The 16,234-nt window shown below is 43.8% G+C and overlaps 2 protein-coding genes across 5 annotated transcripts; both read right to left on the reverse strand.

Moving 5' to 3' along the window:
- Positions 1–41: 41 nt before the first annotated feature.
- ogal (O-GlcNAcase like) lies at positions 42–8,153 on the reverse strand. The gene is made up of 17 exons (XM_046047150.1): positions 7,282–8,153; positions 6,841–6,892; positions 6,472–6,569; positions 5,505–5,635; positions 4,909–5,080; positions 4,438–4,536; positions 4,193–4,332; positions 3,966–4,110; positions 3,427–3,525; positions 3,076–3,320; positions 2,808–2,982; positions 1,816–1,901; positions 1,527–1,619; positions 1,359–1,447; positions 1,159–1,279; positions 939–1,068; positions 42–504 (listed from the first exon to the last, which is right to left on the reverse strand). The coding sequence occupies exons 1-17, from the start codon at positions 7,352–7,354 to the stop codon at positions 368–370; spliced, it is 2,085 nt and encodes a 694-aa protein (XP_045903106.1). The 5' UTR covers positions 7,355–8,153; the 3' UTR covers positions 42–367.
- An 824-nt stretch (positions 8,154–8,977) lies between these two features.
- Positions 8,978–16,234, reverse strand: LOC123970060 (peroxisome proliferator-activated receptor gamma coactivator-related protein 1-like). 4 transcript variants are annotated; one of them, XM_046047927.1, is made up of 11 exons: positions 16,083–16,234; positions 14,678–14,782; positions 14,256–14,405; positions 12,153–13,845; positions 11,945–11,998; positions 10,997–11,864; positions 10,706–10,831; positions 10,477–10,537; positions 10,272–10,393; positions 10,028–10,179; positions 8,978–9,395 (listed from the first exon to the last, which is right to left on the reverse strand). In XM_046047927.1, exons 1-11 carry the CDS (start codon positions 16,176–16,178, stop codon positions 9,289–9,291), a joined length of 3,534 nt encoding a protein of 1,177 aa, XP_045903883.1. In that variant the 5' UTR covers positions 16,179–16,234; the 3' UTR covers positions 8,978–9,288. The 4 variants fall into 4 exon arrangements, with proteins under 4 accessions (XP_045903883.1, XP_045903881.1, XP_045903880.1 ...); XM_046047925.1 differs by having other exon boundaries at positions 10,477–10,534; positions 10,706–10,912; XM_046047924.1 differs by having other exon boundaries at positions 10,706–10,912.

The raw sequence follows: 16,234 nt of genomic DNA on the forward strand, positions 1-16,234 counted from the left end.
TTTAATGCAACAAATCAAACTTTAAACAGTTGTAGTCATAATGTTGTCAACATATTTATTGTGCTGGGTTTAACAACAATTATCTAAAAATTTATATATTTTCAAATTTTTATGTCTACAAAATCAGTGTTACATTACACTTCACATGATGCAGTACTTTGTTACACACATTTTATTAAGCATTTCTTGACTAATGTCGGAGGACATTGGCAAATGGTGATTATCACCAAATTACACAACTAATGATGTTAATTGATTAATAATGGCGGCGGTTTTTAGTTTGGCATGCTGTAAACTTTGCAGTTATTCTCACAGTTGTATGTCAAAACATTTCAAACCTGAGGGAAATCCCTGTGACTGATCTTGCTCACAGGCCTGTTCCCATGGCAATGATGTCTTGAGGTAGACCAGCCGTGTTTATTGGTTTAAAGGAGCCCAGTTTTGTGTAAAAGTTGAGCATCCTCCGATCGCTCTGCCTCAGCTCACAGAACGCTCCTCTGGAACCTTGAAAGTTATGGAAAAAAGGAAACAGAGACAGTGTTGGGAATCTAATCTTTATTCTCTATAGTCTTAAGAAAGGACGAATTATGTTACTGAGACAATGTCACGCAGCATCAGTGACTCAAAGCCAGACCCAAAACCAGACCCAGCCAGTGTTATTGCACAGCTTAGGTGCCTGCAGATTTATAACTGTGCTTGTACCATCGGCAACTGGAGTTGTTTTTCTAATGACTGCTGTGTGTTTGAGGTTTTATATTTAAACCTGTAAGAGTTTATCAAACTAAAGCATATTTTCTGCTGAATACTGATAAGAGTTGAGGTCACACTGCTCTGTGTGCCATCGCATGTCTCCAGGACTGTCCTCAATGTTACTTTAGAGAGGGAAAGACGACCTTCCTGGCTGTATTGTATTTGGGGGGGGAAAAAGTAAGACCTACCACTGCTCCTAATGGAGGACAACAGCTGACCAATCATGCGCTTTGCTGGAGAGGGATCAGTGACCCTGGGCAGCACTTGCATGGTAACTAGGGAGGGGAAGTCCTCAAACATTGAGTCACCTACTGCCCTCTAGAGGTATGAGATCAAACAAAATAGTAATTTAACATTTTTTTCTTCACCTGGTATTCTGGAAAACGATTAGATATCGCATTTGATCACCTGAATCTTGGCTGCTGCTGGTTTGGCATCAGTTAGTGCCAGGGCGTAACCACACATCCCAGTGTCATCTTCCAGGACAAGAGCACAGTGAGGGGAAGGTGAGACTTCACCTGCTGACAGGCTGCAGTGGGGACAAGGGAAAGTTAAGACTGAGGTATGAAAGCATAAATGCTGCAGAGAGAAATTAGATTCTTTCTTACCCATCACAGATGCGTGGAGGCTGTGTCATCAGGGGCACTTTGCCCTCTCCTGCTCTCTGCATCTCCCTGAAAATCCTTTGCACCTCCATCTAGGACACAAAACATGTTACATCACTACTGACGTCGAACAAAAATGTATCAAGTGTCCAGAGGATCTCCCATGCTAACCTTGTCATCGGGGCAGTACGGCCGTATGCAGTAAACAGCCGTCGTGGGAGGATGTCTGAAGAGGTCCCTGTTTCCGTGACAGGGCAGCATTCTCTGCAAGTACAAATGTACAGTATATTATTAGTATATTCATGTAGACTGACTCTGAAAAATGATTGAGATAATAACACCTTGTCCTATTAATCACAGCTATCACTGTACACATGGTGGAAAAACTGGCAGATTTAATCTAGAAAAATGATGTTTTAAAATGTGTCCCTGTCTTTATACACTGCAATGATGAAGTTACCTGGAACTCTCCAGAGAGGCCACCTCTGAAGCCCCAGGGCTCAGGATCATTGTTCATTAGCTGGGCTGAGGGCTGACCCTGCCCTCCTATGGGAAGCAAACACAGCATTTGAAGCTTAAGGATGGTTATGGATTAACATTTGTCATAAATGTGGTTACAGACAACCATTATGACAAGCATGAATCAGAGGCCGTATTACTCTGCATAAATTCACACGACCGATGACTCTGTTGTGTTACCCAGACACACTGGACCTGGCAAAGCCGCATGGCACCTCTGCAACTTAAAAACCTAAAAACGCTGGTAAGCATATCCACCATTGCCTTAATCGCAGGCGTTACTGCTTAATTTCATGACTGCTCTAGCAGTGGAGATCCTGCCCTTACAATCTCATGAATTTCTTCCCGACTACAATTTCTGCCTTCATTATATATTGTAATGAATTCTGTAATACCTCCATGATTTTTGTAGTCGCAGGAATTGTTCTCTACATGTTCTAATGGGACTCATTTCATTAAAAAAAAAAAAAAAAAGGCGTTAGGGTAAGAGCTTATTATGTTTGAATGCATCATTACTTTGCACATTTACATATTTCTCTTAGATGTCTCCTGTAATCAGACATGTTGGGGTAATCAATTCATCAGCGTGACAGCCTTCTTCTGCATTGTGACGTGCTGGAAGAAGGAACAAATTAATTGTTGAGTGATGAAAATACACAGACGCCTGGTGTGATTGGTTTCTTTGCAGTTATTTTTTTCCCAGCTTGGGTACAAATTCTGATTTTACTTTTCTTTCACGCTGCTCCCTATTGAAAATTAACAGACACCACCGAGTCCTGTTTGTCTTCAGCCTTAATCACTCGCAAGTAGCAGATGCAGCAGAAACAAGAGGTATTTTTCTCCTTTAAACATGCCTACAACAGCTTTACTCCCCAACATGTTCCTTTCACACCAGCCTGTGTTGTTCGACCATCATTACAAGAGTTTTCCCACCTAGTGTTTTCACATAGGCTCGAGCCAGACCGACCCCACTCTTAATGTCACAGATGTAGTTGTAGAGGTCGTACAGAATGCTGCGGTTTGGGGCATTTGAGAGACGATTGAACATCTGCACCACGGCCTCGCACATGTCATCAAACTGCTGCGCTCTGGAGCACCACTCTGCTGTCTGAAAAACAGTGCCTAAGCATAAATGTACTGGATAAAGAACATTATTCACAACGTTATTCGCTTTTTAAATAGCAGAAACACGCAACACTACCTTGTCCGTCTGTTCAGTGGCGGCCGGACTGTGGTTCCTGAGCCAGTCCAGCTCCTGCAGCATGGTCCTGGCTGTCGGCCCATATTCGTACGGTAGGTAGAAGAGTTCGGACAGCAGCTTCAGGTCATCCAGGGTCAGGGGCTCTGCTGTGTACAGCCGGTTCTCCCCAGGTCCAGGAACATAGGCGCTCTCTCCCATGTCAGTCTGCATGGGCTCCTCATCTGACGCCTCTTTCCTGAGACGAGCTGGAGGACGACAAGGTCCAGGAACGATGATTTACTGTACGTGATACCCACCCCATCTCTGCCTTTTCATATCATTAAACTGTTTGCTGTTCTTTCGGGACTCTACCTCCAGGTTGGTCGGTGCTCATAAACTCCTGCAGCCAGTCAGTTAGGGCCATGGTCAGGGCTCTTTGGGGGCTGTAGCAGGGGTCCTGCTCCTCATCACCTATGATGGAGGTCAGAGACAATGAGACAACCCAGTGTTTCCACCAATGTCACATATTTCTGACTCCATTTGATGTAAATGGGAAACCTTAGAAAATGTTATCCTGAGTTGGAACACTGATGAAATGTGGGAACAAGCAGATATAACATTTTGTGACAGGGGTGCACAGCCATCTCTATTCTTCAGGTTGGATCACCTCTGGACAAACATACATCTTGAAATACCATTGTAACATCAATCTATATCTATATAATCCTGTTCTGTTGGTGCATTTAAGTGGTTTGGGAGGAGGAAAATGCACTCTAAGAGCCTATGTTGTGCTTTGGAAAAAAAAAAACATGGAAGTAGAAATTGCTACATCGTAAAAGCAAATAGTCTGCATATTTTCCAAAGCAGTTGGATACAATCAAAGGCAGCACAGAGTCTTTAAAGACACTCACCCATTTCCACATCCCTCTGTCCTCCTTCAGTGGTTGCTTTACACCATGTTGCCAAGGTGTGGATAGCCACAAAGTTTGGGTAAAACTCACAGTTGGGGTTGGTGAGCACTCCTCTCAGTTTGGGAATCAGCTCGGTGGGACGATCCTAATAGAAGATAATGTTAATTATTTCTGGAGACAGATCCCTGGGGTCAGACAGGAGCACACGTTACAATACCATCTTGTACCTTAAAGGGTCCGAGGAAAAGTCTTTGGGGGTCATAGTCGTTGGCGTGGATATTGTCCCAGATGACAGGTGCCCTCTTCAGGACGGAGGACACCTCTTCTATGGACTCAACAGATATTTTGTGGGATACCACTTTGGGACCTAAATGAATTAGAGAGACAGAGAAATGTGTTATGAAACTGCACTCTGTGGAGTTTAAACACATCAGCGCAGGTTCCGTGAGATGCTAGTTCAGTGCAGCCTCACCAGTCCACAGTATGTCGATCCCAGGCAGCAGCTTCTCACCCACAGTGTGCAGGTAAGAGGACTGGGACACACTGGGAGTGCAGAATGCAGCACAGTAATCTGGAGTTACAGGGACAGAACGAGTTACAAAAGAAGGAGGAAAAAAAGCTTATTATGTAAAATAGATGTATTACACAGTGTATACAGTGCTGTGAAAATGTTTGCCCCTTCCTGATTTATTTTTTTGCATGTTTGTCACACAAGTAAACACAAAATGCAGTTTTTAAATGAAGGTTTTTATTGTTAAATATTTTTGGAAAATCCAAAAAAATAACAAATCAGGAAGGGAGCAAACAGTTTTTCACACCACTGTATATGCTTAAAACTCCCAGGCTGCGTTCAATAAGACTAAATATTATAAACATTTTACAGGAACAACTGCGGTAGCCTCGTTCTTTCAGTAGCAGCTTTATGCAACCCCTACTGCCTGACCTGTAGGACAGAAGAGGAAGGTCTCAGGCTCTCCCAGGTGCTGGTACACTGCGTTAGTAATGGCCACCTGAGCGTGGGCGAAGGAGCTGAAGGCCTGCTTATCGGCTGGACACATCTCAGTCTCGATGTCGTCAAACAATAAAGAGAAAGACCGGCAGCCAAATGACCTCACCTGAGGCAGAAATAGGACAGCTTGAGATTTGGAGGTCTTACGATCAATTAGTTTTTCCTCGTTTCCGACTAAGTAAATTTCATTTTCGGATGATAAAATTAAACTTGGAAATGTTGCTCACTTTAAGTGTGTTACACTGTGTATATACAGAGTGTAACACATACTGTACATGCCGTACAGTGAGCATCCTCCCAAGGGTTATTCCACCAGGAATTAAACTCAGTACCTGCAGCAGTGTCAGTGCCATCAGGTGCCCATTGACCTACTTGCAGTTTATCAAATGCTTCTATTTTACTGCTGCATGTTTTAAATAAAAAAAATGTGGTGTCCAAAACAACCCCTCAGAGAGCCATAAAGCTACATACTGCGGAGATTAAATTATCTCTCCATTCTCCACCCTTCATCTTGGCATACAAAGTCCTACCTGATCCAGTTTCCTCTTCAGGGCAGCAACCTCTTTGGGGTTGGAAAAAGTAACGTCCAAGCCAGGAGAGATTGCATAGATGAACTCTACGTCGTGCTGTTGAGCTGCTGATATCAGGGCAATGAGTTGTTCTGGGGAAAGAGTAAGAGATGAGAAAAGAAATCTTATAAAAATAAAACTGTTCTCCCAGGCACAGAAAGATCTTCAGTAAATGCTGTCTAATGGGAAGGAAATGACGCACAAGTTCCCAGTTTGGATTGTTGGTTAACCAACAGCTCTCAACAATCATGGATCCACATGCTTTTCCAATGCCTAGATGCTTAAGTAGTGTCTATGATCATGAAAACGCCAGGAGAAATCCCAGTCAGCCCTGTTCGTTCTCTCCACGTTCCAACATCACTAGGCCTGTAATTTATGCAAATGTACAAATATAATAATGTGTGACGACCCAAAGTCCACTGATAGTGTCTGTTCTGGCATACGCTTGGAGACGTGATAGCTTTAACAGGTCAAGCTTCACATCATCACTGCCCCTACGTATGTAACTTTATTGATAAGATGCATCCAACTAACAAAAGGAGAGGCTCCAAACTGAGCCTCTTTAAGGAGATAACGATGACTCAGGATGGGACTTTGATATGACACAGATGCAAAATGAGAAATAACTACAGTTTAACAGTGACAGCTTGTGTTTCTAAGTGGTTTGATGCCAACATGTAATCCTTCTGGCAGTAAGTTTAGTGACTACATTGTGTTTTACGTTCATGTGAGTGAATATAGGGGACTAATCAAAGAGAAAATGTGATCTCCGTTTTGGGTTCTTTGACAATTACAGATGCATTATTCTGCTCAGAGGCTGCGCATTTGTGGTTCTTGGCAGGTCTCAGGCCACCCTCCAGTTCCAAGAGACAGCGAGCTTTGCGACCTGATGATGAAAAAGGACAACATGTGAAGAGGTGAAACTCACCGGCCTCCTCAGCAGAGTACAAGTCCCTCCAGTACATCCTGTGTTTGTAGTCATCCTTGGGGGCGTAGAGGTACGTGTTCAAACCCCACTTCTGTTCTCTGTGAAACATCAGCAGTGTACATGATGAATACAGTTCTGTGTTTAAAAAAATGCAAATGAAACTAGGCACTGGGAGACATCTGATGCCAATATCACGTAGACAAATACATTCATGTTTGTTATATATTGGGTGTTCAGTGCTGTTAAGCTTATTCCCTGAATTAAAGGTGGACATAAAATAAACACCAGCAGCGGACACCCATTTGCCCATTTTTTTTGGGACAGGCTCCGTTTTCATGTGACTTTTAAGCTCCCTAAGAGGCCACATACCTTTTAAACAGATCTGTTCTCTGCTCCATAGTCCATGGCCGCCCATAAAAACCTGCATTAAGCAAAGGTCAAGTTATGCACCAAATGATATCACCTGACCAGAAGTGATCAATGCATGATTGATATCCTCAAAATATACCTGCAGTTCATAGCAGTCTCATTTGGATGTCTGCTGACTGAAGAGCTGTTAAGCTGACGATACACAGAGCAACTTTTAGAGCAATAGTGCTGGGTAATGTTGCTGTCAATGGTAATGATAAAAGATTACTACCCTAATCCCCTTCCAGCACCACCGCTATCCGTTCAAAACATAATCGGACTTGCCACTAGCAAGATTGCCCAGCAACACTGCTCAAGATGCCCCGTGTATCATCAGCTTTACGTTATATCAACATGATGTATGATGATATCATGATAACACTGGCTTCCCAGTCTGCTCACCTTCCACTACTCCACTGATGAACCGCCTCGCCCCACTCTGGGATGGCCCCCCGTCAGTGCCCGGTTTAGACATGGTTCACTTTTAAAATGAGTTGTCGTTCCTAACGTTACCTCAGTCTCTGCTTTCAGTTTACTAATGCTCAGGAAGACGCTCCAGCACTGACACTGCGCTATTATCAGTCATGACTCTGTGTGCCACTCTCTTTTACTGCACCGTCCTCTCACGCCTGCGCAGAGCACGTTTCAAGTGTAAAGTCTAAAGTTGTAAATACTCGGGGAGAATAAGGAAACCACCTCTTGTTTTGTTATGACTGGAGTTAACCTCAGAGTCGCACTTGCGCATGATGACAGAGCGCGTCTCACTACCGGGTGAACGTCTTAAAGGGACAGTGTCCCTGTGTCTTAAAGGGACAGTGTCCCACCGTTCGCCTTAAACTGGAAGGTGCAGTCTAAATAACACAAACACTTTGCATTTCGTAGCTGAGTAAATGTATTTTTTAACTACCAGCCAGCTATTTTGTAGTGTTGATTAAGCTAAAATGTTAATGTAGATGATGGTGTACTTTTTACACTTTCCATATAACATGTCCCAGTTATTTGAGAGAATTGTTCCTTTTGTCAGTATTTGTGACTATACTGTGTAATAGACACATAAAACGATAATTTGTATCTGCAGTTCAATCACCTGGTAAAAATAAATAAGTAAATCCCTTATTGAAAAATCCTAAATCTATGAATATACATTGATTACTAGACACAGGATGTTGATGCTCCATACTTCACTGTCAAGTCCATTCTCAGTGAACGTGAGGTGGAGTTTAATCTGATCACACCCCTAATAGATCACTTCTATCGCGGTTTGTAATTGCTAAAATCACAATTACATGGTCAAGTGACACAATGACGACCTCCAGCAAAGTATATGGAGTTCTTGGGAATGTGAGAGGATGCGAGTGCATCTGGACATTTTAATACAGCATTACAGGAAAGGCACAGGTGTAATTAATAACATTAAAGATTGCTCTGTTTCATGACAGCCATGACAATGAGCCACTGGGGAAACAATAGGGGCCTGGTAATGTAGCACTTAATTGGAGTACATTTATAATTAGTTATTAGTTACACCTGTGTTTTGACAATGAATTATGTCCACAATGATAAATGATGTCTACTGAAAGAGCAGAGAAGGTAAAGTCCATAACCTTGACATACATCAGCCCATAACAAGTTATCAGAGAAAGTTACATATGATGAAATGTTGAATCTGACAAAGTTAAATCCCCATTTGATGTCACAGCTTCAATTCTTTGATAGGGCTGTCAAGCCTCCAAACGCACATGATGTGGTGAGCGTTAAGTTGCTGATTCCATAAGGGATGGGAATATAAGAGCGAGACAATTTTTATTTTAAAAAGTGTGCAAGATTGGAGTTGAGATTAGGGGCCTGCAGAACAAACAGGTGGGATGTTATGAGATTCTTTCTCAGCAAAACCACAGAAACACGTGGAAACCGACAAGATGCAGGGTCAGTGTGAGGAAAAACATGGCTAGAGGTGGTGAGATTTAGACCGACAGACTTGTACTGTGGCAGCGAACAGTTTAACCTGTCACATATAGATGTAACGATTAACATACGTATGGTTCTTTTGGTTTAAATAAACCATAAACTCAACACATTTCATCAGGAAACACACTCGTCAACCAGAAACAGCTTTTATTTTTATACACAAATATAAAAAACTTTATCAGTGTTATGGAATGCAAAATTAATCTTTAGTGGGTTCCACTAACAACATATTATCAAATGAACAGTGCTACATATTCGTACATATTAACTCTACACATCAGAAACAACATGCATATTACGAGTCAAAACATGAAAGAAAAAAAACAAACATGGAAAGTTGTTACATAAGTGCGAGCATAAGGCTCTGAGGTTCATGAAAAAAGCGCTCGTTTCATCTGTGCCACATGCAGCTTGGTGTTCTTGTCCTCCCACACAGCTCTGCTACCTCTTCAATCCTCTCTGGGCCTGTTTCAGCAACGAATCAAAGTCAAGGTCCTCAATCTTGCTCTTGGCAGGAGACGGGTCTGCATCTGCATCTCTGTTTGCATCTGAGGGACATTTACAGGCTCATTGTTAACGCTCAATGACTTCCTGGGTGTACAAAAGTAATGGGCACAGTCGCCCTGCAGTAAACACTCTGAAGCGTACAACATCCACTAAAAGGACAGAAGCATTGCTTTCTGTCTGACTTATAAATCATCAGAGGCAGGTAGAGGTGTCAGAAACAGCAGCTAATAAACACCAGATGATTACGCATATGCATCATTTAGGCTGATGATGTTTCCTAACAACTCAACCTGTTTTTATGGAGTGACTCGTCTCTTATGTTTTATAATGCTCACTTTACACCGGCACTGTCAGAAAGGTGTTGATTCATCATTGCAACACTAAGCAAGTTTCCTTACACCTGTTTTGTGCAAATTTTCAATCAGCACATAAAACAACCCATTCATTCACAAAATATTTGCCAATTTTCTTGTAATTTGTTTACAATTTGCCCAACATTTGGCTGGAAACTTGACTAATGGTTGAATCAGTTAATTCACATTCTACCAGGAATATTTTATTTTGGTTTCTATGGTGCAGCTTGCAAAAACAACAGTGCTTGGAAACAAGGCTTTGACAGGGTAAATGTTTACCTTCACTATACTGTCTATGACTATGTTGTTGTAAGTCTCACCTAGGTCAGCGTAGTGAGAATTACAGAACTGTCTTCTTCCACCAAAGCAGATGTCAAACGGCAACTCATCAGGCTTCCGCAGTTTGCCGCCATTATCGATGGCTGCAAAAGCATCTTTCATGTTGTAGAATGTGACAAAGCCGTAGTGGTCGCTATGGCAAGCAAAGAGACAGAATTTTAATGCTGATAAACACAGATTACTGGTCCAAAACTTTCAAGCATAATTTTAACTGTGCATACTCACCCTCTATCTCTAAAGTGAAGCGACACACATTCTACTTCTCCGAATTGAGTGAAGCGTTCCCTCAGTTCATCATGTGTCATAGACCTGCAGATGCGGCCAACATACACCACCCTGCGTTCTTCCTGTATGACAGGAATTTTGTTATTACTCACCACTCACTATTAAACAAAGAAAGAATAAACACTGACAGTAATCCTTTACTCACTATGGCTTTAAGTTTCTGAATCCTCATCTCATGCTCTTTCTTGAGCTTCCTGGACTCCCTGCTGTAGGGATGAGGAGTTGAGATGAGAGGAAGACAGAGACTGAGATTAGACTCGTAAACGCGGTAAAGCCAGGGCGAGAGGCAGAGATAAATGGTATTTTAAAGGAACACCAACATTTGATTTTCCTTTTATCAGACATCTTCATGGTAAATTTCAACATTAACTGACCTGTAAACATCTCTCCACTGCCTACGGCAAACCCGCGGGGAAGGCGATCGGGATCTGGATGGGGATCTAGACTGGGACCAAGATCTGGATCTGGATCTGCTGCATCTCGACCTAGAGTAAGACCATCTGTAGCGGCGAGGTGGAGAGCGAGAAACGGAGCGTGAAGACGACGAACATGAACTGCTCTCTGAACGCTTATGCCGGTGCCTGCAAAAAAATAATTAGTATGTGATGTGCACAAAGAGGACAAATAAAGACTCATACTGAACATGAACAACAGAAGATGATTACTTTTGTCTTTTTGGAGAGGGAGATGCAGAGCTGGAGGAGGACGACGAGGAACGAGAGCTGCAGCTGGAGTCGGAACGGGAAGATCTCCTCCCATATCTCATTTTCTCCCTCCTTCTGTCAAGAGGGCTGGGTGGGGGTGTAGGGAGAGTGCACTGGGCTGTCTGGTCTTCAGCTGCACCACAGTCTTGCTCTGCAGCAGCACTGTCCGAAGGCAACAGGACTTTGTCTGTGGATGATTTTGTGTCTGATCTGGACATTGGTTGCTCAGAGAGATGCTGCATCACAGCCTTTTCAGAGTTAATAACAGCCATGATGGCGGTGCTAACGGTTGCATTCTGTTTGTTGCATTCAGCAGCAGTTGAGTTATGAGTGGTCACCTCTTCATCAGCGCCTTTAGAAACATCCTTCAGTTTAGTGGCTCTGCTACGCTGAGTACGGTATACAGGCTCGCAGTAATCGTGATCAGAGGATACAGAAGAATAAATGTGTGCAGAGGTGTGAGCCGCGGGGAACTCTGAGAGGTTTGTGTGTGTCTTCTTGGACGGTAGAGGACGGGGGTCGATTATCTGAATGGCCTTGGATAGAGGATTTCTGCGTCTTGCTGGCAGATTGTGTTGAGTGCTGAGGATGACGTCAGTGCCGAGGGGCTCTGGGATGTTCAACATCTGAAGATGTGGTAAATTCCTGAGGGTTTTTGGAGAGCCAGGTGATTCTGAAGTGCTTAAAGCTTTAAGTGGCCCCACAGGGGGTGTCAGTACTAATCTGGATGCTCTTTCTGTTCCTACAGGCTGAGTTCTGTCCAAGTGTCCATCTGATGGTGGGTTAGTAGCACTAACAGGTTCAGGCTCACACACACTCTCCTCTTTAGCTGGAGGAGGAAGAATCAAATAGGTTACACAAGACCAAGACATCCAACAATACAGTGTCATCAGTAATCTGGTCACTCACCTTGTGTTTCCTCAAACTGCTGCAGCAGGCTGGTCAGATCAGGCGCTTCAATTCCTTAGGTAGAAGAACAAACAGACATGTAAAGATTACTTTAGAAGATGCTGTTGATTTCTCCCATTCTTCATCATCATTGTAAACTCAATTAAATAAATGTAGCTTCAGTGCCTTCACTGCGTCAGGTTTAAAAGCCCATATCGCAACAGTTTACCTGAGTCAGGTGTTGCACTCTGCACGCTACAGCCCAACTGAAGAATGGGTGATGGTTCCTCAGGCCGGGGTTTACCGGGAGGAGCCTCTATGTGCGACACTGTATCTGGACTTGGTGACAGAGGAGTCTTTGGTTCCAGCGTGGTTTCTTTCGTCAAGTTCAGGCTGCGTTTTTGAGGTTGTAGTTTCTCGCTCCTTGAGGAAGATTCGGTTGTGGTTGCGCACAGTGCTGGAGATCTTGAGGAGATACCTGAATCTATCTCAGTAAACTCGTTTTTCATTTCCTGAAACAGGGGAGTGCAGTCCTGGTTTAGTAACGACACCTCTGACTTTGGCCATGAGGAGGATGACTGCTGTTGTGATTCAGATGTGCCTGAGGAGTCATTTTGGATTTCTTCTAAGTGCCTGGTGCCGTCAAGTTTGGAGTCTCTGTTGTTGAGGAACTCCACTTTGGACTCTGATGAGGAGAGGTCAGAGGATGGGGATGTTGTGTGGTTAACTGGAAGGGGGAGGAGGACAGGATTCGGGGGATCACTGCTGAGCAGTGTTGGTTTCTTCACTGGACTTATTTTGCTTTCAGACACAGTCACCTTTGTGTTAGCGGTGATGTCTGACAGAGGACTAGCATATGAGAGGATTTGGGATTCAGTCCTTGGGCGCTTCAATGCGCTGCGATGTAGATGAGTGGATGGTTTGGCCTCTGACAGCTGAGGCCTGGGTGGAGCAGAGGTGCGATGGGTCTTATACCCAGGAGTACGAGATCTATGGAGCTGATCGGCACCCCTTCCTCTACCATCTGGACAGTGGTGTGCTTTCTTTGGTGCACAGCTGTTTTGTCTTTGTCCCTGTAAACAGAGGATGGGGGTCAGCTCCATGGGCGGCTCAGGGACAGAGGGCCACTTGGTGGTGTAGTTCCTCTGTTTCTCCACCAGGGGCTGTCTCTTTTGACGCAGCTGTCTGTACTGCTGGAGGCTGAGTGACTTGACCTTTGTCTCACCTTTAGGTGGCAGAACCTGATCATCGTTACTCTTCACTTCTGAGGAATGTGTTTGGGGTTCAGGTGCGGAGCCAGCTGGATTTTCAAGAGCTTTTGTGCTGCTCATTGGAACCGACACCATTTCACTTGTGAGCCCACTTGTTAGATTTTTCCCATTCAATCCCTTTTCCTCCGATTCATCAATTGAAGCCACTTGAACGTGGCCAAAGCTCACCCTCTTCTTCTCTCTGGATGGTGGAGCTCTGAGTGAGTTTCCATTCAGCAACACACTCTTTAAGAGTTTACCCCCATCACTCTTTTCATCTCCCTCTTCTTCCTCCTTTGTCTCTTTCACAGTTACCTCGTCATCAGACACAACATTGATCTCTTCATCACACTCTTCGGTGGGTCTTTCGTACTTCCACACCTCTTCCCGAGAGAATAATGCATGCTCTCTCAGTTTATCTCCCTCCTCTTCCACATGCAGCTGCAGACAGTAGGGGTGCATGATCCTCACCAGGTTGACGAGCGACGTTGAGGTGAGGAGCTCGACTTCAGCCACCGCCTTCTTAGTTTTGGAGTGAAACAATGTTGACAGCTGTGGGGGGCTGCTCCTCTTTATTTTGCATTCATCTTTCTTTTCTTCTTCAATCTTAATTGTGAATGTTACATTTGGTGATTTGGATCTTGGTCTAAGTCTGTCAGCAAGCAACGGTTCCTAAAAAGAAGAGAGAAAAAGAAAAAACTTAGATCTTGACAGTCAAAACTTCTGTCAGCAGAAAGGGTTAATGGGACTGGCAGTGGAGTAGCATGAGAGATGATTAAGCAAACTACTGGGCCTCTGAACGGTCTGCAGATTCTGTGGACATTTTTATAAAGGCCGCTAAAGACACACCTGTTTAGGCAGGCGTTTGGGTAACTGGTATGCACCAGGTCTGCATCTTATGTATTTATTTTAGTACATACTATGTATTTATTGTGTACTTTTACCATGTACAGTTTTCTTTTCTATTCTACTACGTACTGAATAATAATGATTATTATATAGTGGATTTTAGGTAACGGGATTTATTATTTCCACTTAAGTTATTTTAGACTTGGGTTTCTTGTTCCTGAGTGTGCACCCACCACTGAGTTGTCCCTGCACTCCGGGTGGGCAAGGAGCTTGGTGTCTGGCAGGGTGTCGAAGGGAGTCCCATCATCATCCTCCACACTGTCCAGCATCTCAGTCAGGGCCGACAGCAGGGTCTCACTCTCTTCCTCCACCCCACTCTTACCCTGAAAAGGGTAAGAGAGGCAATCCAGATTTAAACACCTAAACTCATATTCTACCAACATTTGGCAACTTTCGACCCCAAAGGAGAATCAATAGAAAAACTGTCAGCAACATTAGGATTAATAAACCTGAACACATGTTGAGAAACATGTGAATAAAAGGAGTCATCTATAAAACTTCTAATGTACGGAGGCAACATTCCTGGGCTACTCCCAAAAATGCTCCTTAGAATGGTTCACTGCGGTGATGCATGTATGTCTGCTTGAACTCTGACCTCTGCTGCAACAGTGGAGTCTTCAAAAATGGCCAGGATTGAGTGATCCATGCAGGATTGCACGTCCACCTCCACGGCTTCCACGTCACGTTGACTAGGGACAAACTGCGGAGACACAAACACACAAACATTATATTACACCCACTGGTTGTGAATTTGTCTGCACGCTGGTCTGGTCTATCCCTTCGTTCTGCAAGTTTACCATACACTCCTTCTTCCTAAGGACGTGACCGGAAGCTGAGGCACAGGACGCAACAAGCTTGACACAAACTTTCTCAGCATAAACAGGAAGAGCCAATTCTGACAAAGCTTCAGATACAGCTGTGAATAAACGCCATCGAGGCAATGCTGGTGATTAACCCATGTTTACTGAGCTCAATAAATACACTGATGAGGAGACATCTCTATGTGATATATTAGACAGACAATCAATACATTTTAAAAATAAAATTAACTAACAGCTTTCTTGATTAATCATTTGGTTTATCAAATGTCGAAAATAGTAAAATATGCAGATTACAATTCTAAAACGTTCAACAGCACAAAAACCGTCCCTGTACCAGGTATTTAGTTTACTACAATTGATGATTAACATTTGAGAAGTCAGTGAATTTGCCACTTTTGCCTAAGAGGGACTTAAACGATGAATTGATTGCAGATTCATTTTCTGTCACTCAATCAACTGCTTAATCCAGTAATCATTTCTGCTGAAAACAACTGCAGACATACGTGAATCTGAAAACTGTGCTTACTCCACACTAGGGAAAATGTGTGTTGTTTTTTTTAAGAGGGATTGAGGAAGTAGACTGAGGGGACAAGAGGCGGGTCACAACCACAACCTGCACTCCATCTCTGGAAGTTACTTGAAACAAGAGGTCAGGGCCTTCCTTACTGTAACAAGGCATTTCCCGGTATACGCCCTTATGTGGCAGCGCCGCGGTTTATCAACGCGCATGCCTTGCAACAATATAAAATCCAGCAATACGAAGACTCTAAAGTTAAGACTAATGTTGAAGATGTAATGAAAAAGGACATGACGTTAGTAGCAAGCAGGGAAGTGCTGAGGGTGCAGCCTTGTCTGAACATCTTGTACTTCACAGAGAGCATGAGCCGGTGTCCCTGTCAGCTTTCACATGTGATGGTGGAGATTGTGTTAAACGTGAACAACGAGGTTACGATTTTATCTAACATCACATTAAGCTGTTTCCGTCGCTACACCAGCCAAATACCAGACAGATTTACCAGCTCTGCCACTACCTCAGTAGTAGTAGTAGTACTACCTTGATTGAGCCACGTGTCGCCATGCCCGCATGTGGCCTCGTGAAACGGCCGCTATCCAAACATCAAAAACCGCTCGTACACCGCTCTTTTAACATCAAAATAGCTCAGCTGAGCACACCAGTACCTCGTTGGGAATGTTGCTGGGCAGAAAATCGCTGTTGCCGGCATTTAAATCCCCGTCTTCCCCCCTCCACCGCGCCGCCATCTTGCTGCTCCACATGGTCCGCTGACAGGCCGGACGGAGACACGTGGTCACCGCATGGACGCAGCACGCAG

The sequence above is a fragment of the Micropterus dolomieu genome, linkage group LG04, assembly GCF_021292245.1.
Source record: "Micropterus dolomieu isolate WLL.071019.BEF.003 ecotype Adirondacks linkage group LG04, ASM2129224v1, whole genome shotgun sequence".
Taxonomy (NCBI): Eukaryota; Metazoa; Chordata; class Actinopteri; order Centrarchiformes; family Centrarchidae; genus Micropterus; species Micropterus dolomieu.

What these genes read in the sequence shown, in the direction of transcription:
- LOC123970060 (XM_046047924.1), bottom strand. Translation starts at nt 16,178, where the DNA reads ATGTGGAGCAGCAAGATGGCGGCGCGGTGGAGGGGGGAAGACGGGGAT. An exon ending in CCCTCTCCAAAAAGACAAAA is followed by an intron (nt 10,913 to 10,996) that starts GTAATCATCTTC and finishes ATTTTTTTGCAG; the next exon opens with GCACCGGCATAAGCGTTCAG. An exon ending in TTCAGAAACTTAAAGCCATA is followed by an intron (nt 10,394 to 10,476) that starts GTGAGTAAAGGA and finishes CCTGTCATACAG; the next exon opens with GAAGAACGCAGGGTGGTGTA.
- ogal (XM_046047150.1), bottom strand. Translation starts at nt 7,354, where the DNA reads ATGTCTAAACCGGGCACTGACGGGGGGCCATCCCAGAGTGGGGCGAGG. An exon ending in AGAACAGATCTGTTTAAAAG is followed by an intron (nt 6,570 to 6,840) that starts GTATGTGGCCTC and finishes GATGTTTCACAG; the next exon opens with AGAACAGAAGTGGGGTTTGA. An exon ending in CGTACTGCCCCGATGACAAG is followed by an intron (nt 1,448 to 1,526) that starts GTTAGCATGGGA and finishes TTTGTGTCCTAG; the next exon opens with ATGGAGGTGCAAAGGATTTT.